We start from the raw sequence: 23,211 nt of genomic DNA, 5'->3' as shown, positions 1-23,211 counted from the left end.
GTTGATTTCTTGAAGAAGAGAGCCCATGAACTTTAATCTGTGCGTGTTTACAAGCAGTTATACACCTGTCCATTTATATCCACGTAGGACAACCAGTGAAATACCTTGGCATCTGAATGAGACTTGTTCTGCTGAGTTCAAGTGTTCAAGGCCAGGTTGGATGGGGCTTGGAGCAATCTGGTCTAGTGGAAGGTGTCCCTGCCCATGGTAGGGGAATTGGAACTGGATGAGCTTTAAGGTCCCTCCAACTCAAAGCATTCTGTGATTCTATGGAAAAGGAGACTTGGGGATGAGGACTGTGGCTTTAAAAGGAGTGAATGGCAAAGATCTTTGCAGAGCTTTTAGAGCCCCTCCTGAGGCTGAATGCTGAGTTGTACACTGTATGTATTAAATGCAGAAATAGTGCCTAGTAAAACACGCTTGATCCATTTTTACAAGTGATGTAATATAACTGTCTGTGTGAAGTAACACGTTCTTGTGACTATCCACCTTCTAATCCAGGGCCATGCATTAGTGTCATAGCTGTGCTCTTGCTGCCCTCGGAGCCATAAGTCACCATCTTTCACTTCCTCAAACAATTACGGGCAGCAGAAAGTGGCTGTTGCTTGGTTTCAAGGGCTTTATGTGCTGCTGTAATAGGGAGGAAATTCACACAAAGCTACTTTTTCAGTGGATGATCAGGGGACACCTGAGACTCACTTTAAACTTAAGGCAAAGACAGCACTGCACACTAAACTACTTGTTACCATGCACTGCCTCACCTGTCTGCCAGATCTTACCTTCCCTTGGCTGGAAGATGAGCCATCTATTCACTATGCAGTACTGACCAGCCCTTGGCTGAACCAGAAACCCATACAGCCCAGTTCTCCACTGCCCTGCACTTGGTTAGTGTTCTCCATCTGCAAAGAGCAAAGGACGTGATAAATGCAAATAGCTTAACATTTTCCGGTCCCTGGTGCTAGTATTTTGTACCCATTTACAAGGCTACATACTTGTAAATGATTACACCAGGTGCAGAGGGGACGAGAACCTGACCCTCGCCAAAATTAATCTTTCCCCTAAATCAGGATTAATTTTTCAAAGACGCCAGGATGTTTCTGCTTTCCTTGGTGCGTGTGTGAGTGTGTGTGTTGGGGGGTGGGTGCACAGCATACAGAGGCAGTGCAGGAGCAAGTACTGAAATTGCCTTTGACTCAGCCTTCTTTAACAGAGCGCATTACAAAGGGTTCAGTAAGACCTGGAAGGAACGTTTTCGTGTTATTTATTTGTTACAAGCAAAACCATCTGAAATGTCCTCCCAAAATATGCACAGGTAAAACCCTATCATCTTGCTGCAATTCCAGTCCTCAACCCTGTGTTACTATGGCAGTGGGTAAAGCCTTGCTAGGTAGGGCTCAATCCCGCTCATGCATGTATTTGGAAGAGGGCAGCCTAAGATTGACATCCTTCATTAAAAGCAGGTTCTCTGGGTGGGCCCAGAGTGGAGATTTGCCTTAGGGATGACTTGGTTACATGAGAAGGTTTATAGGGCTGGCTGCGGCGTACCCTCCTCTCCGTTTTGTACCAGCTGACAGAGCCTATGTCTGACAAATGACTAATTACATTTCTGCAGAGATGTTACTGATGAGGAATTAAACCAACGTGCACCCTTTTTCCTCCCGCCCTTGGGAACGGGAAAGATCCGGTGTTTGTAAATCACTGCCGACAGGTGCCGCTTGCTCTGTACCGCACCGGGCAGGTCCAGGTGCGCCGGGCCGGCACATCGCGCGCAACCGCTTACAGCGGTGCTTGCGGAGGCAGGGAAGGAGGGAGCGAGCCCAGCGCCTAGGTGGGGCCGGCAGGAGAGGCGAGAAGGGGAGGGCCGTGCCGGACCGGTGCTGGTCCAGGCCGCCCGCCCCGCCAGCGCCGAGGAGGCTCCCGCGCGGCGCCGGCCGCCTCCGGCCGGTAGCGGCTGCCCTCCCGCAGGGCGGGCTCAGGGGGCTGCCTGTCCCGCCGTCGCCAGCCCGGCGAGGGAGGGGGGGGCTGCGGGGGGAGCGTGGTTGCCTCCCGGGCCGGTGCTCTGCCCCCTCCTTCTTTCCCTCCCTCCCGCCCGCCCGCCCGTCCGTCGCCGCGGCGGAGGGGCTGCGCGGCCGTGCGCGCCTTCCGCCGCTGGGGCCTCCCCGCATGGTCCTCGCCGCTGCCATGAGCCAGGCCCCGGCCCCCCGCGGCGCTGACCCGCCGGAGAGCGATGCCCGCAGCGGGGCCCCGAGCCGGGGCGCCGGCCGAGGGATGCCGCCGCCGCCCAGCCTGCCCCAGCTCCTCCACAAGTAAGAGCCGCCCCGCGATCCGCCGGGCCGGGAGGGAGGGAGGGAGGGAAGGAGGGCGGGCGCGGGTCGCTCTCCCTCCCCGGCGGCGGTGCCCCCCTCCCCTTCCCCCGGGCAGACTGACAGCCGGCGGGGCCGGCCCCGGCCGAGCGGTGCCCCGCGGGGCTGAGCCGAGCCTCTGCCGCCCGGTGCTCCTGCGGGGCACGATCCACCTAAGGACCGGCGTCGGTCCCGCTTCCCGGCGGAAGTTTCCAGCCCGAAGAGCCGCTCATGTTGGCGTCCCGAGGGCTCTCCCCGGCACCGCGTCTCCTCCGGGCGGGACCCGCTCTCTCCGGAGAGTTTTCCTCGCCTTCCCGCGGTCGGTGCAGCGCGGCCGCCCTGGCCCCGCTGCCTCGCCTTGGCTGGAGGGCTGGGGCAGCGTCGCCGGCCTGGGGGTCGGTGCTCGTCTTGTGCCAGAAGCAATCGCATCGCTGCAGAACTGTCCCAGAAAAAGTAACCTGTGAACGCGTGGAAGGCTCATTAATGAGGGCAGCGGTGCGAAGGGCGTTTAGCTGCTCGGTTTCCTAGCTGAAAAGAGAGGGGAAAACTGTGTTTTTGCTACATAGATGCAGTGGGGCGAGCGATACTTTTCTGGCTAAATGAGAAGCTTGAAGAGAAACTGCAATGCTCCATAGTTGGTACGTGAAGTATGAGTAATGCAGAAGTTGGTCCGTGCCGATTCAAGATGGTTGCATGCACTGTACGTGATTTTTCTCAAGTCGTAACGTGTTAGAAGACATAGGGGCTTATAACGGAGCCCTAAATTGACCAGCGAATGCCCAGTTACGGGGCTGTTAGAATTGCTCTCTATTACTTTAAGATCTGCTGCTCGAGATGACGAGCGGGACGCTGGGTAGGTCGAGAATCGCTTTTGACATTGGCCACGAACTGGACGGGGCCCGTGTTTGGCCGCCAAGCAGAGCACGAGTAGGACAAAGCACAGTTGAGCTGCGGCGACCTCGCTGCTGGGCTTGCGCCGCTCTCCTGCAACACCCCTTTATGGAAGGCACCAGCTTAGGCATCTCCTGTATCAGTTTGTCAACAAAACCCAACAGCGCAGCTAACGGAGGAAACACTTTCAGTTCTCTCACTTATATTTGCAAAACACATATGTGCACGTATATAAATACTTATGTGTATATGCTTTAACGTTGCAGCAAGCTCAGAGCACGAACGTTATTTTAAGTCAGGAATAGCGTTATCTTTTATAAACACATATGAAACTGGACTTTTAAAGTTGCTGTGGAGTGTGGCCCATAAATTTCTTGAGGCTTGGTTTTCCTTTTGTCTGTTTGCTTTTAAATCATGGTTTGCAACTTAGTCATGAAAACGTTAATGGTTCTTGTTACCCATGTTTCCTAATTGGAAATGCAGACTTGGGAGTTTGCACTGAAAATGAAATGCTAATGGTCACCTCCTAAATCCGCTGGGCAGCTGCAGTGCAACCAAAAGGTAATTTACACTTTACTCAAAACCAGTCTTAAATTCTAAACTGCCCTCTCAGAGGTTGGTCCTTATTTGTTCATGTTTATAAAGACCTTATATGGACCCGAATTGCGAGTTATATCAGTGAAGCTGTCAAGACTGCTTCATGCTTGCATTCCCAGTGCGGCGCACATTATGTAAAACGGCATCCTTTCTTTGCCAGTTATGCCTGCTAGGGAACTACATAGGTAGGAAACCTTGAAGTGGTTTCCCTTTGAGCCTATCTTTAGTGGAAACATTTGAGAGAGGTGCCATGTTCTTCTTTGTCATGGTAATATGACGCAGAATGGCAGATGTCAAACAGCTCCATCTACGGTCCTGCAACTTGATCGTATACTTTTTGCAACAGCGCAGCATAATTTGATGTGGGCCTATGTGTTTATCTGATGGTTAATACATTTCCACCCTGCGTTTAATTGGAAATGTAGGCAAATTCGGTTTTGCTTTACTGATAATCACTTGGTGGTTTATATAATCTGAATTGAATATTCAGTGACTGTTAGGAAAGGAGATGTTAAGGAGACTCTTCAGTTGCTCTTCTGAGTTTATTTCTAATAGGCTAGAACAGGTGTTATGACTGGCAAAACAGGATGGAAAGGAAAGCAGCGATTGCCCTACAAAATGAAGTTGCAGTTTCGTTACCAGGAAAGAAAACACTGACCTCTTTTCCTGCGCATTTTGATTTTCTTGACTCTCTTTTTCACAACTGCCATCTTTTTGCTTTGGGAGCTGCAGTAAACAAGCATGCAGTTGCAGAATGCTAATTCGAAGCCTGTAGGTCTGAATTTTGCGTAGTGCTTTGCTGGATCTCGCTGTTTCAACACATCTATTTTTCATTATACCGTTTAAACTTAGGGAGCTCTTTGGATTCCTTGTTTCTCCCCCCACAGTGCTCTTGTTAGAAATCTGTACAGATGTTAGCTGAAGATCAATATGATTTAAAAAATGACCTCCTATGCGGGCGGCTGGTAAGCTTTCACTGTGTGCACTGAACAAGCCTTCACATATAGTGAAACTGGAGATCTGAAGTGTTTCTGGTAGCAGCTACAATGGCTGAACTTGTGCGACGCAGGTAGCACGTACCAAATGCATTAAATGCTTCTTGGCTTTAATAATTATAACTTTAATATTAAAAAATAATGCCTACGTTGACATTCCATGCTGATATTACCGGAATACAGTAAGACATAAATTGAAATATGCTCTTTATGTGTTGTATTTCCCCCCCCGAGTACCAACATTGTTTTGGTTGATAACAAAGGTCCGATCGTAAGATTTACAGAGCACTTAAAGCTTTCCATCTATTCAGATTATTGTGATGTTCGATGGCAAAGTACTTATTATTTTCCTAGAGTAAAAGCCTTGTTGCAGTCAAAGCCCTTAAGTTGTAGAGCTGAGAATGAAAAGCAGGGGGGAAGGGAAATGTGAATTTACACACTACAGAGGAGGACTTACAAAAGCATACACTCACATATGAAATAAAGTGAAAGACTGAGAAGAAGGACAGTCGTAATGGTGTTCAGTAGTGTTCACAACCGGTTTCTGCTGCGGTGGCGTGGAAGGAGTGGAAATGCAGGGTAAGGTCTATAGTACCAGCAAGTGAAATATGTATGGGAAATCTCTAAGAAGACCTCAGATACCTGTTCTGCATAGAAAATGAATGCAGTTTTGGAACTGCTGGTTTCTTTTAATTCCCCCCTCTCTCCCCTTTTGGCAAGTCTGCTCTTACAAGAAAGTTTTTATTTGTAATGTAGAGGGTTTGTTTGTAATTTGCGATTACATTGCAAAACCTAACTTTTAGCTGACAGCTTGGTGTGTGACACGTTTTGGCACCTGCTGTTAGGCTGACCGGCGTGCCGAAGCACTGTGAGTGAGTACAGACTACTATTAATAATTCCAGGTGTGATTCATTGCAATCTGATGGAGCAACTAGCTGGAAATAACCAAGAGGAAGGACCGAGGGGTGGCTGTGGGCTGACCGTAATGATGTTGCATGAATAGTGCTTTCTGTGAGAGTTCTTGTTTAAAACGTGCCACAAGTGAACTCCGTAATTACAGGAGACCTGGTTGTATTGCAGTGCAATCTCATTGTATGTTTTAATGGCTGGTTCCATGCTTTTGGTTCTTATGATTTGTCATGGGTAATAACATCTGTCCAAGGGAAATGGAGCAGTTTTTAACTCCCTGTGTGGATACAGGAGTAAACGTTTGGTTTACAAATCAAATAAAGATGTCTTAAAACAACGGGGGGAAAACCAAAGTTGATGTTCTTTTTTTTTCCTAAGGGGTTGTACCCTGGAGATTTTGAGCTCCTGGGAAGAAGGTGGAATTTCCAACATCTGCGCCCGGGTCGTCATCAGTTGGTGCCAGTTCTGAGGGCAGACAGGAGTAAGCAGGCTGGTGCTGAATCTTTGAGCCTTTTATTTCCTATCGCAGCAAGGAGGAAACCTGTTGGGGAAAAATAACCTCCAACTTCTTAATTGTTAACTTAAACCCATCACATTAAGCGTTTTCTTTTAATTTGCTTCCTTGTGTGTTTATTTTGTGCAAAGTGTGGGATTTTCTGATTCCTTTTGTTTTCTTTTCATAACTCAAGGTCTCTCAGGAGAGATCAAATATGAAATGTGCTCCCATTATATACATTAGTCATGGCAAATAGTTCGGCATATATGGCAAAGGCTAAGCTGATACTTCACAAGGGGATGTTAGGAGAAACACTGGTTTTACTGTTCCTCTTCTTGCTGTTACTGATCTGGGTTTTCCATATTTATTTGCCTTTTAAAGTACATCTCCAAAATCCGAGTTGCTTCCCTGCCCGACAGAGCCCTGAAAACTCACGGAGTTTGTGTTGTACCAGCTGTATAAGAGCCCTGAATGGAGATGAAATCAAAACAGAAAGCGCTGTAGCTGTCTGAGCTGAGAAGCTTTACCCAAACAAGAGCCAGGAGCTGAAAAAGCAGACTGCATGGTGTGGGACTCAGCACAGAATGTGGGAACTAAACCCGCGTTAGTAAACTCCTCCTTCTGTTTCCCATTCATCATCCCTGTATCTTGTGAAACACATGGCAAGGGAACCTCATTTTCCTTAGAATTGTCTGGCTCCTTGCTGTGTAATTATTGAGAGTCTTCTTAGACCTCACCTAGCATCAAAATCAGGACTTGCAATGTGTGTGCCACATGTGAGAGTGCGTGGAGGGGTAGGTACATGGATGCCCGTGGGGTGCTTAACTTTCTGTCTAGTTCAGTTGCTCACAAAAATGATCAGCAGTGATCATTACCTTCAAGTCAGGTAACAAAGGTTTCTCTTTTCTCTTAACATTTCCTTCTCTTAACATTCCTCATTTAAAATACTTAAAAAACCCCCAAAACAAACCCAAAACTTATTTTTTTTATGGAGGCAACTGGCCCTTCCTGTATCTCAGGTGTGACCCAAAGCCTAAAGATGAATGAATTGTATGGATGTTCTCTCTTTTAAACAAAAATTACTGAAAATGTGGGTTTCTTTGTCTTGAAATCTTTTGTGTTTGTTTTTATGTTTGTTTGGTTTTTACTCTTATTTAAGACCCAACAGCTTATTAAGAGAGCACAGAGATACAAAGTGGAAAGGGGTCAGAAAAAAGAATTTAGGAGGAATGCCTTGCATGCAAACATCTCTGTGTAATTTGGCTTGTGTTATCAGATATCAGTCCGTTCTGAGTTGCCCAGAAATGTCAGAATTCCTTCCTATATTTTAGTGGAGAGAGAGGTAACAGCAGTGATATCAGCTTTAGTAAAAAGGCAAGTAATACGTACTTGGTAACAAGCAGAGTACTTAGTGGGTTTTGGAGCATGACACATGGCAGTGGAGTCGTCTTTACAGAAACTGTGTTGCCTGGATGTTGCTTGTTTATTGGAAATTTAATACTCCTGTTCCCATCAATGGGGAGACTGGGAAATGTGGTTTTTTGGTTTTCCTCTTAATTCAGCCCTTGCCCATTCAAAGGTGAGCGTGCTTCACAGTGAGCAGTTACACGTGACCTGCTGAGCTACTGCTCCGCTGTGGTGATGATGCAAACATCTTTCTGACTCTGTTTGGAGGCAAGGAAAATGACGATGGGTAAAATCCTCAGTAAGTTTTAGTTCTGATCCTTTTGGGGGACTGTCAAAATGGGAGGAACAAGATCTTCATGGGTATATTTGTACTTCATAGATGACCGCAGAAATTATTTAGGAGGGTAAAAAATGGATTGTTTGCATGAATTTAATCACTTTAAAATACTCCTGCAAATAGAAGCTGCTCTTTCTGAAGAGTAACCTGTCCTGATTATTATTTTTGGTTATTTAAATGAACTCCTTTGATCTGATTTGCAGCTAGACTTTATCAGACTGACTTTATTCCCTGGAATATACCCTCTCCTTTTTTCCTCCTCTTCATCCTTTGTAGCATTTTATAGTTGATTTAAGGATGTAATTGCTCTGTTGCCCTCTGCCCCTCCATGTCCAGCTGCTTTCTCTTTGTCACGCTAATGACCCGTCACGGTGAAGCTGTCACTTGACACACGGGGTGAAACCAGAAAACTTGCCCCTTTGGGTTTTGGAAACGTTTAATATCTGTCCTGTTCTGACAACTGAAGCCTAGACAGTTTTACAAATGCCTCTTTAGAAAGCATGCCGAATAAAAGCACAGGGTATTCTGTTGCAGGAAGGGGGCAAAAGCTTGTTTTCTCAAAGGATCAGCATTTATGAGTGCACAGGCAATTATTTTGTTGCAGATTCACAGCATTTTTGTGTGCGCATCTGAATTTGTGCAGTGCACGTTTAACTGATATTAATTGTACCGGAAGCTGCGTATTTATCTCGTGCATCTGAGGGACTACAAGGAAGATGGATTTGATGTTAGTTTTCTGTGTGTCTGTGTTGGGAGATGAGCTGAGCTGAGAGCGGGATTGCGCTTTGTGGCTGTTGCACTAAATGATGCCGTTCAGAGTTGTCCTCCATCATCTCTATTAAAGACATTCAGGTCTCTCACCTGCCTTTGCAAAATGCTCCAAAGTTTCCCTGAGTGCTGCCTGACTCTAGGGGTGATACAAATCTGTAGCTACACTGGTTGTGTAGTCTATTTCCTGCATGTTTTTAACTCTGATGTCTGTGTTATATGAGGTCTTGTTGATGGTGACTGCTCTAAGAGGGTTGGGAGAATACTCTGGTCATCACTCCTGGATATATTTCCTGCTAGGAAAAAACAGGGACAGAATAAGGAAGTGTTTAACTCTTGTTTCCTTGAGTAATGTCTTCTGCTGGCTAGGATGGACAGAGAAAAAGGTACTATGAGAGAGCTCCCTAGCTTGATTTCTGATCACCTGATCCCTTCCTTTGCTTACTGGCTTTGAGATACCAAGAGCATCCGATGTTATCCTGTATTAGCTTTCCTCAATTTGCCACAGATCTCTTGATTTTCTGTACAGTAGTCTGCAGAATGCTAGAATTCAGTCAATGTAAAATGTCTTGAATTCGGTAGTGTCAAAAGCCACAGCTCTATGTGTTGTGGGTTTTTTTTTCCTGGAGGAGGGGAAATGTGTGGGTTGATGCTGTCTGTGAGCCAGGGCCACGTCTTTGGACGTGTGCATGAGTTGCTCTTGCATCTTTACTTACAGTTGAATCTTTGTCTTAAGAGATAGACTTGAAGTACCTCTGCAGGAAGTGGCTCAATGGTTTCCTTTACTGAGATAGCAAATACTGTTTTGCATATTGTACAGTTGAAAAGCAGCAGTAAATTAACCAGAGTCTGTTTCTGCAGTAGGAAGTATTATTTCTGTCTGTGCTGATTCATGTGTTCTACTCTTAGTGGAAGATGTGCTAAGTAATATCATTAGGCTTATGATACATACAGTTCATTTCACTGACCAACTTTTATTGTGCTCTTTTTGACCTTGGTTTTTAAAAAAGCCGTAAAATAAAATTGTTTGCAATTTTACTTTTAGAGTAAAATTTTACTTATTGAGAACAAAATGCCATATTATGCTTTAATAATGTCACCCTGCTTTCTGTTCTGCCTGGGCTGGAGTGAAAGCAGATTAGCTTCTCCTGCAGAGAAGTGTGCTGCAGACGCTGCAGAGCTGTGCATAGCTACGTGTGTTTGAGTGGCTTGAGGTCTGGATGCCACTCCAATGATTGTCAGAGATTCTCTTTGCTCCCCCACATAAAATTCTTTGCCAGAGATTATGCACAATTCAGACTGAGGTTGAGATTTAGAGAAAAGATGTTTCCTGAAGCCATAGGCAGAAATATTAGCAGACTAGGGTGAGAGTTTTTTTTTTTTTCAGCCCTAGTCTCCTCTTATCTTTCAAACTCTTCCATTAACACATCTTAACATTCACACTCTTGCTATCCATGTGCTCTGCGCCATCCATTTGTGCCCCACTCATAGCACATTCTTGTAAGGTCACCTACAGCTTTCCACTGTCCTGCCAGCAGGAAACCAAACATTGGGCTCTTTGCTTTATTCACTGCTTTATTCAAGGTTGGTATTCTATCCTGCAGCAACACCTTCTCCTGATGGTACAGGCAGGGCTTACACTTTTGCTGGCATCTTTCTGTTGACTCTCTTTGGGATGGCCCAAGACGTTTGCCTTGGGTTACTCTGACGTGCATTACACTTAGGAAAGTCCCCTTGATGTGTTCAGAGGTGAACACGTTTATAGGTAGTGCAGAGCAATAGTAGTTGCCTGCGGTGGTGTTCATGGATACCTCTGTTGGTAGCATGGGCAAACAGGTCATGGGTAAAGTGATGTGAACAAAACAATATAAGTTCTGTGGTACAGAATCTGAGTCAACTCTTGTGTTCTCTGCACTGGTTTGGATATTATTCGAGCATGCCTTCTCTTTTCCAGCTCCCGGAGAAGTAAAAAGTGCTAACTGCCTGCTTCAAATTTGACAATAAAATTTAAGTTAATCATGTATCAGCGTATCTTTAGTAGATCAGACTTCTAAAAGATGAAGGCTCATTGCTGTTCAACCTAGGTTTTGAGTTTTCTGCATTACAAAGTATTAAAGGGCTGAATTTCCTTCCAAAAAAGGGAGTAAAATGGAAATTTGCAAGGGCTAGAAGTGACCTAATAATTTTGCTTAGATGGTTAAAGTATATTTGTGTAAAGCAACACGTTTTACATATTACATGTTTAAGTTAGGTGGCCAAGCCAGTTTGCTTGTCAGTGGTACGTGAGACTTAAATTCCTCTTAGGATATAATGTATATACTGTGACACTGATCTTGCAAAGCCTTCTTCATGCACGTGAGAGTTATTTATGTAAGGCTTTAGGGGATCAGTTCCTATCATCTAAGTGTGCAAGGCTTCATGACTATTTGCTGTGTGGGTTTGTTTGTTTGTTGTTTTTTGCCAGGTCACTGGGAATCCTGGAGGGAAATGTTATCACCAGTAACTGTTGACTAGAGAGACCTGGTACAGTAAAAGCCAAAGAAAACAATAGAAAGTTGCTTTGTGTTCCACCATTGAAGCTACTCTTTTAAAAGACAGCATGGAGTTGTGCAGGGAGGAGTAAGGATCCATGCTCCTTTGTGCCTCTTAATAGCGTATTAATGGTCTGACATGTTTTAAAGCCAATACTCTGGAGTATTTAAGCCTCACTAGCTACAGGGATTTGCAGAGTCGGAGGTGGAGAGGGGTTTACAAAGAGCCCATCAGCTCCTCTGCACAGCACTGTGCTTGCAGATGACTGTTGCAGATGTCTTCCAGTGTATGCTGACTGTTTGAGAGGAAAAAGGCAGTCTTAACCTCTAAGTTGGCCACTTCCTTTGTTTTCTGTGTAAATTCCAGGGTTTTTGTTTGTTTGTTTTTACATTTGCTGCAGGTTTTTGAATGGAATAACATGAAAATAACGGATACAATTTTGTAGTGTTTCCCTTTATATACTAAGCAGCTTTTATAAATCTTACAAAGTTCTAGTTTTATCCTGATCCATATAGCAAGGACATAAAATAGCAGCAACTAACTCTCTGGATTGCTGGCATGATTTCTGCGGGGAATCTGCTCTAAACTGCAGGACAGCCATTTGTAGCCTCATCTGTACCACACTCTGCCTCTTGTGCATCTTGGTAGTACTTGGCACTGCTTTGTTTGTAATCTCCTCTCACTTTCTAGAAATAAGACTCTTTTCCACAAAGAGAAACGTGCAGAAGAGACTCTCGACACGTTTCTTATTGATCTGTTCAGTACGATAGATTTTTCTTCTGCATGTCCTCCTTTGAAGCATTAAAAGCTACTGTTCTGCTCTGGTGCTTCTACAGTTTCAAGCTGTATTATGTGAAAGTTGGTAGCGGCGTTCCAAAGCTGAAGACTTGATTGGCAAGTTTTAGCTGTGAGTAAATTTTCACAGCTGATCCATAAATCCCCGACAGACCATTAGGAGCTTCAGAGCAGCTCTGGCAAGCTCCCCTACAATAATTGTAGTTTTAAGTTTGTTATATTTAGTTTTCTCACCTCTTAGCTGGCTGCCGGGGGACCTCGCTAGCAGCAAACCAGCTCCGTATCTACTTTTTCCTCTGCGCTGTCAGTCAATACGAGTAGCTCGGCATGGCAGGAAGGCTTGCTCGTTGAGTCCCAGTGGACAAGGCTGAGGCTGTCCAAGGGTGTGATTTGTGACAAACGGACCCCAGATCTAGGGTTAGACATTTCAGTAACTCGAGCAGTACATCATTTCTCACTCCCCACCTGCAGCCCTTGCTCTTAAGAAATCAGAGAATCGTCAAGGGAGCCAGAAAGAAAATGCTTCTTCAAGCTGCAACAAGGCAGAGTTGTATATAACAGAGGCAGTGCTTAATATAAATTCCCTGAGGTAATTGTACTTATTTATCTGGAGGGAAGCTGTCTGAGTGACCGCTGCCCTAAGAACAGAACTGCATGGATGGCAGTGGTGAGAACAGCAGGCATGTCAGGGTGTGCTGGTAATGATGTTGCTGGAGCCCCTGGAAGCCTGGCTGCAAGTCCGCATCCCCTTTAGGCTCACTGCTCTGTACACGTGCAGTAAAACCAGTTGCTATAGTGACTATATTGCATCTTTGATAAACCCTGGAGAACGCTTCTTAGACACTAGGACCCTACCAGACAGTCTAATAAAGCCAGAGGAGATGTTCCTGTTGTTTCCTCAATTTGGATCCTGCTGGATGGGCTCTGGAAGTAAACTCAGACTTGGCTGCTTGTTCGAGCAATTAATGAGTATTTTGTATGTTTCCTTCTTAAATCTGAACTGCTTTGCCAATGATGTATTACCACTTGGTGAAGCCTGGTGTATTACCTTGTTGAAAGGACCAGGGGACCATGTAGGAAGAAAGGATGTGTCTGCATGGTAAACTCTTCCAAAAGGATATTTTTTCCCCTTCTAGAAGAGGGAAAGATAAATTGAATAATGTTTATGTTTTGCAAATAAAACCAGCCCCTCATACTTGCAACCCTTGAATGATTTCCTTACACAGGAGTGTGATAGAGAAGCATTATCTGAGCTGTTATGAAAAGAAAAGGAAGAAGAATTGGTGGTCTTTTAATTGAATTTTCTCTCTTTGCTTTTAAGAGCAAGAAAAGCAGAAATCTCATTCATATTAAAGCTCCTTCAAATAGAAAGTCCTTCATGTTAATATTTTAATTTAGGAGGATCAGAAGCTTTGTTGATTAGGGTCTTCTTAGGATAAGGATATAGTAAGCAACTATAAATAGTGATACAGTGAGTGATGATCTCACCCTAAAAACTTTGTGTTGAACTTAAGCAGGAGAAAGTAAAAATATCAGCTGACAACCGTCTTGAAGGAGGCACCTCTGATTAAAATAGAGGGTTCTTCAGTAAAAGAAACAGAATTGGTCATCTCTTCAATCCTTAGTTTCAAGTGCTTTAACTTCGTTTGATGCAAGAGGTCAAGTGGAAGGTGTCATTCCTGTGGTGGGAATAGAGTGCTGTTGATGCCCAGGCCAGTTTTGGTATCTGATGCTCTAAAGTAGAAATGCTAGGGGTGATAAGAGTAAATGAGCTAATTACATGTGTGCAAACGAAATGCAGAGCATGCTTCAGCTGGAAGAAAAGACGATCCCTGTCATCTGCTTATCATAATGGATAAAAGTTTTCAGAACAGTATGGAACTTTTAACATGAATTGGGTTTGGGGTAGGATTGTGGAAAAAAAAATACAGTGATTAAAAGTGCAAAACTTAGTTAAGAAACAAAAGGTGTCAGTGATGTGGGTGTAAGCAAACTACATATGTCTTCCTAGGCTCATCTGCGTGAGTGCTGTGCTCTGCTTTATGTCCTCAAGAACTGAATGGATGAGAAGCAGGTCACCCAGAGGACAGCGCGGACCTCCTATGCTCCTGGGCAAACAGTTCACCATGGTAGTGGGCTATAGATAAGAACGACAGGGCATCCTCTCCTAGTAATTGCTGACCAGCAGGCTGGTAATGCAAACATCCACTAACTCACATTTGGCATCCTCGGCAAATAAAAATGCAAATGCTTATTTGCTGGAGCTGCTGGAGTGAATCAGTGACCAGTATTTACGCATGTGAGAAGCTTGCAGGTGGAGCCTAAGGTGAATCCAGAACTAAAGGCTAAACATAAGAGGGGGTGGATGAATCTAGAGTCTTATTGCTGATTGTTGCTGTAGAATACAAGCGAAGGAACGCAACTGTGGAAGTCAAGGGGGAGTTTAGCAGGCTTGATTTCACCGCAGGGTTAACTAGGGCCCCTGCCAAGGTTTTAACCACTACCATCCATCAAGCAAAATTAGGTAAAAAAGTGCTTTTGAGACAGTGGAGGATTCTGGGGGGAATCTGACCTTCACTTGGATAGCTGACGCTTTGGGAAAAAAATGTTGGAAAAATAATCTGCATGCAGTTATCCTCCTTTTCCACCATTCCCTGAAGGACAGAAACGTTCTCCGTGTGGTGCTGTTGAGCAGGAAGGGCTTTAGCCCTGCTCCGCTCTGAGAATTTGACAGACTGAAATGGTGTTGAATGGGCTGGGAGCTGTTATGGGGAAACTTGTGCTTGGGTTAGGTTAATCAGAGATAAGGTGAAGTGTGTGAGGGAGCCATTCCCAGGAGAATAATCAATCTTTGTGTATATGGGGAAAAGCCAATATACTTCTCCCCAGCTTCTTTGGGACAGCCTGGGCATTATGCTGGTGTTAAGTCGACCATCTTTTCTGGGTATTTTTCCATGCTTTCTCCATGTAGTCTTGGTCTAGCTGGCATCAATGTTTTCTTTCCCAGCTATTAATAAAAATGAGAATGAAGTTCAGCTTATCTCAAGGTGCAGACTCAGTCATTTGCTTTTCCTTCCTCATGAGAGGGAAAGCAGCTTGTTTACAGCTTTAGCAAGAGGTGAATGATGGGAAAGCTCAATAAGTGCCTTTTCCTTTGTGGATGTTATTTACCTGTGCAGTGACTGGGAGGTTCTGTGTATGTCTTTGGGAGTACAAGTGATTTGAAGCAGGAAACCAGTTTTTTTTTCCTGGTTGAAAGGGTGCGTAGACTTATCTAGGGCTACAGCAGGGTATTAATAGCACATACTGCGTTTCCTTTGCATAAAAATACGAAGGGCACTTTGCTGAGAAAAAATCCTGCTGTGCCTTTATGTCTTTGGGACCAGCTTATCACCCAGCTAAAATTAAAAGGTGAAGTCAGGCAGTTCTTGCTCTCTATTTTTAAACTGCTTCAGCATCTGAATGTGAGTGTGAAATCTTTCTTTAGGCCTCTCTTAACTTAATTACCTACTTATTTAAAATATTCTCTTCTCAGATTGCTGAACTCTGTCTTCATCTTTTCTGTGGATGCACTTTAGTTACTCGGTGTTTGTTTAACTGGTTGTGTGCTTAATTTGCAGTTCTGTAGTTATTTACAGTGATGGAAGCCTCGTGGTAAGTGTTTAAAATCTATTTTGATCTGTTAAAGAATTAGCAAGTAGATGATGTTCTTGTCTGTCTGCTCTGTGCTTTTCCTCTGGAAAATGTCACAAGGAATCCCACTTAAAAAAAGCAAAACAAAAACCAAACCAAAACCAAATCAATGAAAAGAATTAAAACGAATAATTTTTATTTGATCTTCATAATAGAAAATGATGTAACAACAGAAAATGTTTTGGTACACTTTCATTTATTGAAGCGTTTTGTTCTGTGCAGGCTTATTCCTATTTTATTTTGTTTCTGTGCCTTCTGTTTGGGTGGAAGGGGTGATGTGGGCGCAGCACAGGAGGTGCAGTGGAACTGCTTATAAGCCATAGATTTGTTCATAGAATTCTTCTATGAATTCTTCTATAGAATTCTTGTTCAAAGAAGCATAGAATTCTTCTTCCTACATTTTGGTGAATCTATGAGAAATCCCTGTCAACCACCTTTGAAATTACATTGAGTCCTCTTTGCTTGCATAGAGAAATAATGCTTTCCAGTCTCGTGGTTTCTTAGCCTGCAGAGGGTGTGCTTTCCTGCTTCAAACCGTCATCTCCCAGTGCGGTGCCCATCACTGTCTGATCACACTGCACTGAGAGCTCAGCACTGCACCCAGAGATAGGAAAGGAAAAGGGTGTCTGTCTCTGTCCTCTGTGACATCTGTCCATTGATTCCTTTGACTCTCAGCTGAGGCACAGGCTGTGGGACTTCTTCCCCACTGATCCCTTTCACAGTGAAAAGGACACTTGTGAGACAACAGTGTTTCTCTGCATCCTCTTTTGGCTATTGATCCTAAACATACTACAAAGTGTTCTTTTCCTTCTCAGTGTTTTCCTGGTTCCTTTGCTTTTGTCAGTGGGAGCAGCTGTAATACTAGATATCTCAGGAGTCTTCCCTGCAGTTTCCTATGTCTGGTCAAGCAGTGATTAGGCTCCACTGTGCTGGTTTGTGTTTTGCCAGGTACCTGGAGCTGGGTGAGGTGGTAAGCTTTGAAAGCCTTCAAATGCTCTTGGAGTGTGCAGATGGAATTCTGTATGCAATCCTAGCTTTGACAGCTGGATGAGTAAACCAACTGTCTTTAGGGTTAGCTGGTACCTGTGGATGGCAGTGAGTGTGGTTATATCTCCCCAGGCAGATCCCTCATGCTCTTGACCTGACTGTTATTCTTCACATACATCCCTCCCTCCTTACCAGGAATACCGGAGATCTCATAGGTTTGGGTGTTAGATGACAACACATTCATATTGCTGGTGAGAAACATGTTGCTATTCATGGTGTTTAGTGGCAGTATAGTTAGATAGCTAGACAGTGATGTTAAGTAACAAACCTGGAGCCGCAGTCTTTTGGACGCATCTTCCTATGCCAATCTTAGTACCTGGAACAGTTTGTGCGTTAATTTGTTCCAAGCTTCCACCCCCTTCTTGCCCTCTCCAGAAAACCCTTGGCAAACCATCTCTGCTGTAAACCCTCCTGCCTCAGTTGGCCACTACCCTTTGTTGATGCTGTCCTGTCCTGTCCCGTTCCCCTTGACTTCAGATTGAAAACTTTACAGCACAGAGGTTTTTATGTCTTGTAAAGAAATGCACATACGCCTTCTTCTTTCAGAGATGAAAAGTTGTGTTTTAAGACTCTAAATACAGGCAGGATGTTCATCTAGGTGATGTTTTTTTTTTGTATGGCTAATTATGTTCATAGATTTTCTTTTCTTCAACCAGAGACTGCACTCCGGTATTAGCAATGTTCTACTAACAGTACCCACAGAACTTCTGCTGCTGTCATTTTTGTCTGCATCTTCTGCTGCTTTTTAGCTTTTAAATCTGATTGGTTTTATAAGTTTGCATTTGTAAATGAACACAGATACTGTGCACCAGTGAAACATGTTTGACAAAAGCATCTTGACAGAATCAGTAGGTTTTAACCTTGTTCACATGCTTGTGTGCTTGAAATGGAGCCTGGAGAATTTGTCCTCTGGAATCTTACATTATGTTTTGGCTGGTGGAAATGAAGCACCTGACAGCATTAAGCTATCAGAAGGATTTCCAGTCATGGGCAAGCAGCCATTCTGCATATGTTAATCCATGGCAGGAGATTTGGACAGCTCTTGATTTACTAGTGCTCATCTGTTCAACGTAAGCTGGAGATCAGCACAGCAGTTACCTTTAGCATTGATTGAAGAGTACTGAAAGGGAAAGGAGAATTTTATGGGTATGGTGCAAATCTAGCAGAATTGCTAATTGTACTTCTGTGTAATCCTATCGGTGCATTTCTCAAGGTGGCCGAAGGAACTGTTTTATAATTGCTATGCTTGTTTAAAACTGTCTTGCCAGCTTTGTCTCATTATGAAGCAGACTAACTTCTCTAATGTCCTTTTCTGTAGATTGGATTAAATAATGGGAGAACTAGAAACTGCATCTGGGTTTTAGCAGCTTGAACATTCATACATTGGTTTGAATGCTGCAGAGTTTACATGAACGGATTTATTTGCTGAGATAAATATATGGATTTAAAACTAGACTATAAAAATTCTTATGTTTTCTTCATATTGTGGCTTTGAATAGTTTTAATAATAGACTTTATCTGAAGAATTTGAAGCATCCTCATTTTTATTTCCAAACCGGTACATAGAATCATAGAATAGTTAGGGTTGGAAAGGACCTTAAGATCATCCAGTTCCAACCCCCCTGCCATGGGCAGGGACACCTCACACTAAACCATCTCACCCAAGGCTCTGTCCAACCTGGCCTTGAACACCACCAGGGATGGAGCATTCACAACCTCCCTGGGCAACCCATTCCAGTGCCTCACCACCCTAACAGGAAAGAATTTCCTCCTTATATCCAATCTAAACTTCCCCTGTTTAAGTTTTAACCCGTTACCCCTTGTCCTATCACTACAGTCCCTAATGAAGAGTCCCTCTCCAACATCCTTGTAGGCCCCCTTCATGAAATGTATTTGTTTAAGCGGGGAATAAAGCTAAGACAGGTCATAAAGCGGTGTTCACGAAAACATAAAAGTAATACAAAGATTCCTGTCATGTGATCTGGTATCAAAACCAGAGGAAATAACTGTCTTGTGTAGCATAACACTCAGGTGGAATAGAAAACGGCTATCTCAGTATTAATAATAAAGACGTATGCAATGTATCAATGTTTTTATGTGTGCATGGGGTTTTTGGTATGTCTGTATTTACACACTTGCATACAGTTTTACTTATTTAAGGACATCATTCACACTTATATGTAGTTTTACTTAATTTAGAGATCATTCACAGTTTTAGCTATTGCTATTGCCAACTTTTCCCACCATATAAATGCTCCATTGTGGTCTCCCAGACAGCTGTTGTGTCCACCAGAAAGACCCGCTCTCCTTTTAGCAGGGAATTGTGTGAAAGTGGGGCTACGACAGTGATGTATGTGACAACCTATTTTGTTCTAGAGGTCCATTGGTTTCTTACCACATTTCTGGGGCTGTCTGGATGAAAGCATTGGCATGATGGAAACTGTCTTTACATTTCCAAGGCATGATTTTAAAAACAACCAAACAGACCTGAAGTGTTTGAAATTCAATCCAATGCTTTGGTTTTTCTGTCAGCTGAGATTTCAGATTATTTCATGGCCTGTGGCATGACCTAACTTTTATAGAAGCTTCTATAAGATACTCCTTCTATAGGTTGTACCACATTTGTAATGTATGTGTGATGAGGTTAGCCTGGCATGATTTCTTTTGAGGATTGTGGGAGCTGAGAATGTTATTAGAGCATGGGTTTGTATAGAGAATGAGTGTGTATGTATGTAAACATACTAGCGTCTATATACACATGGAATCATAGAATAGTTAGGGTTGGGAAGGACCTTAAGATCATCTAGCTCCAACCCCCCTGCAGTACATATGTTTTCATGAGCTGTGGATAATAACCCAGTTGCGTATCTCCTGAGGGATACTGAATATTTGAAAGCAAAATGGGGATGGCTGCCTGGGAAAGCCAGTCCGGAGGCTTCATTTGCTGAGCTCTCTGCAGGTTGCCCTGTCAAAAAATAACACAAGGGGCATGGTGGGATATGTCAGCCCAGGGCTATCTGTAAAGGGGATCTACAGTGAAACTGAACGGCTGTGTGTTGTTGACCTTGTTGGCTTTCAGCCATGGACCAAGTTTCACACAAACGGATCTAAGTGCTGTTGTATAAACTTTGCTCCGTGTGTCAGAAGTGGTGCTAGTCCCTTGCTGGCAAGGAGCATGTCCAGCTTCTTCTGCAGCGAAAGCAAGAACTGCAGCACATGCATCATGGGCCAGAAATAAGACGGGATCCTCACGGGAAAAGTGGGTGATACTAAAGGCAACTGTGACTATACGAAACACAGTATTTGGCTGCTGAATTGTTCTCGGTGCATTCTTTGGGCAGCGTTTCTCTTCAGCAGCTGACCATGAGCAGTATTTTCTGCCCCTGCCCGCATAGGAATAACATATAACCCCCATGACTGCAGTGGCTCTGCCTCCTGCCAGCCTATTCCACCCTATTCACTGAGCTGTTTGGGGCAGCGACCTTAAATTTCTGTGTTGCTGCTGTCAAATGCCAAATCACACTCTGAATCTCACTGCATATCTAGCAGAAGTTGCTAACCAGTCACTGGAAAATCTTCAAATCACCTTGCTGGTTCTGGAGAGCTGTATCCTAGTGTGGTTTCTCTGAGCTAACTAATCCACCGCAAGACAATTTATCAGTGGAGATTTGCATTGGTGTGTAAATCAGTTAAGGATATAAGCTGAGCTTCAGGTTTGTACTTAGGTATGTTTTTTATTAAACACAGTACTCTACTTAGGGTTTCAGTAACATATTTTACAAATCACTGTTCAGATGCTCTTTCTGCAGCTTGAATGGTTACGTTATAAATGAAGAACGGATTCAGGAGGCTTCACGGTATTAGTGATTACCTTGTAATGTTTTCCAGATGGCAGAACCTGGTGTATACCGTACTGCCCAGTTTGTTTCACTGCACTCTATGCTCTAGCATACTCAGTAACTAACCAAGAAACTTCAAGAAGCTCATCAGGCTGTTACGACAATAGCTGGTTAATCCACACGTTGTTTTATTGTGTTATGAAAACTGCAGATTAAAAACCACTTGGTGAATGCAGGAAGATTGGCTGGTACTCAGAGCTCTGCGAGAACTAGATCTGCAACTCGGGTTAGCTTATTCACCCAAATGTAGTTTGAGATAAATGCCACTTTACTCAGGGCTGTGATGTAGTTTACATCTGCTCGGTTGTAAGTTTCTCCAGCAGCGCTGGGCCACGTTGATTGCTTTTCTATGGAGAAGTGATGGGAATGTTTGTTTGTTGTTGATTGTGTTGTTGTGAAATAAAACTGCAGCACTAGCATCACTGGTTGTGTGGGCACGGTGGCTAAGGTCACAGTAATTGCGGCTTGCAGTTGCTCATAATTCTGCCAGAGTTCGTGCAATAATGTTGTTTACTAACTGGAGCTTTTATTAGGCCGACAGACCATCATTTGAAAGGCAAACCCATCAAATTTAAGTAGGCACTTAGCTCAGGATTTTCTCAGCATTAATTGAAGGCGCCAGGGGTACTGCGCTGGGACAGGTGCAGTCTTGCTGTGCAGAGGCAGGATTTGAGGAGAACATGGGGAATGAAAGCTCCCTGTGCATCCTGACATCCAGCCGTGTACGGTTTCTCACTTGAACACACATCGAAGAAGGCTGCAGGGGAGATTAGGGCTGGGGAAAAAGGTTTCCCTCTACTGGCAATTATCCTGTAGAGTAGACACTTCTTTGGGTTATCCTACCCGTTTGTTAAGCACACAATAATGGGCTGGAGAGAAGAATAACAAGAGAGACATAAATACACGGTGTTAACTAGCTTCTGGGAAGGAGGAGAAAATGTCTTGAAGTGGGTTTAGTATCTTGTGAATAGCTCATCATTTGTGGGGCAGCTGCCCCTAGGTTGCCAGTGATAGGACACAGATTACTGGTTGATCTGATCTGGCTTGGCACTTCCTGCCCTGTCTGTGTGTGTTTGGATGAGGAAGGTTGGAACAGGAGTGGGAAGAACTGTAAAGAAGAGCAGTTTCCAACACAGTTGTCATTTTGAGAGTTGTGCCATGTTTGCCTGTGTTGCTGTTTCACCCAGTGACTTCCTCATCTGGTTTCTATCACACATGGCATTGCCTGGCTGATAGCTGTTGTTGTTTTTCCTTTATCGTGTGTGGGGAATTCCACAGTTCAGTGTCAAAACATCCCCTGGTAGGGGAGGCGGGAAGAGGAGAGGTTTACATGATGCACATGTCTCCTTTTACAGTTTCCTGATGATCTTCGCTTTGGCTGCTTGTAGGGAGCATTTGTTGCTCATAGTCACTCAGTCCTGGCTTGTTTACTGACTCAAGCTGTCTGTGCTCACTGCGGTATTGCTGGTGATTAATGGGTTTTGCCGTTCTGATTTCTACAGCTTGTCCCATGGAACAAAATTAATGACAGTGGCTTTTGGAAATTGAGGAGTAGCAGAGGCCTGATTACGTTTTCATTAAATACTCATCCGAGTCCAGGGCAGGGCTGTGTTGCTCAGTTTTACACAGCCTCTTTGCCTCTTTCTCTGTGTCTTTTGCAAAGAGTACGTGCAAAATGGGATCACCAGTGAAATAAGGGCTGAGAGAGAGGACAGAGGAGGGCTAGAAGTCCTGACAGGATGGAGTTTTCATGCCTTTCCACTACAGCTCTTCTCCCTATCTTCCCATATTCCTTAGCAGCTTTTCCTTCAGGTTTTGTGCTACACAAAACCTTTCCAGTCATCCTGATGCCCTGTCATGTCCTGATCTGCCAGATCCCTAGTTTCTTCTCCACAGAACTTTCACTAGTTTTAGCTGCTTTTGTGTAAGAATTGGCTGCTTCTTCCTCAACAGCTAAACCTTGTGTATAAAAGCACAAAGAACAAATATCCATTGCTATTTCCCATTGGCAAGAAATGCCACATAGAATCACAGCAGAGTGACACCGGGAAAGGTTTTTGTTCAGAAATCCAGCCCGCTGACCTGGTTTAAGATGATGGGAATGGAATTGCACCACTTGTTTGTGTGAGAGAGACCAGAAATTTTCAGAGGTGATAGAAATAGAAAACTTTATGTACTGGAAATGTAACATTTATCAAAGGCCAGGAAGTGCTCCATTAACAGCGCCTTTCTGGCACTACGGGGTCTGTACTCCAAAAACGTTTGACTTTGTGGATGGAGGGAGCAACCGTAAAAGACATTACCTTCCTGGGGAGGAGTAGGGAGCCCTTTCCTGTATTTTAAGGAGACTATAAACCAAGTCTAAATCCTACCTCGAAGGGCAGAGTGTTGCTGTAAGCATAGATTTTGTGTTGGCTCAGCGCACAGAGCGTATCTCTCATAGCCGTAAACACGAAAGATCAGGGTTGCATTTAGCCTATAAAAATCAACCCCGTGATATGTT

General features: G+C 44.1%; 1 protein-coding gene across 5 annotated transcripts in view; it reads left to right on the top strand.

Annotated features, from left to right (window-relative positions):
* The window catches only part of RBM20 (RNA binding motif protein 20), a 112,031-nt gene that overhangs the window by 7,734 nt on the left and 81,086 nt on the right, over positions 1-23,211 (top strand). For 2 of the 5 annotated variants that reach the window (XM_061458776.1, XM_061458775.1), the window contains exon 1: positions 2,094-2,306. The exons of 1 other annotated variant lie outside the window; for it this stretch is intronic. In XM_061458776.1, the coding sequence (XP_061314760.1) occupies positions 2,164-2,306 (143 nt within the window). In that variant the 5' untranslated portion in view covers positions 2,094-2,163. Of the gene's footprint in view, positions 1-2,093; positions 2,307-15,694; positions 15,724-23,211 lie in introns of those variants that run through there. 2 more of the 5 variants (XM_061458777.1, XM_061458781.1) reach the window with 2 other exon arrangements.

The sequence above is a fragment of the Pezoporus flaviventris genome, unplaced genomic scaffold (genome assembly GCF_033815535.1).
Source record: "Pezoporus flaviventris isolate CSIRO_AGI_PZ_B2104156 unplaced genomic scaffold, CSIRO_AGI_Pfla_v1 ptg000029l, whole genome shotgun sequence".
Classification (NCBI taxonomy): Eukaryota; Metazoa; Chordata; class Aves; order Psittaciformes; family Psittacidae; genus Pezoporus; species Pezoporus flaviventris.
Note: the sequence above shows the minus strand (reverse complement) of the source record. Positions and strands in the feature narration are given on the sequence as shown.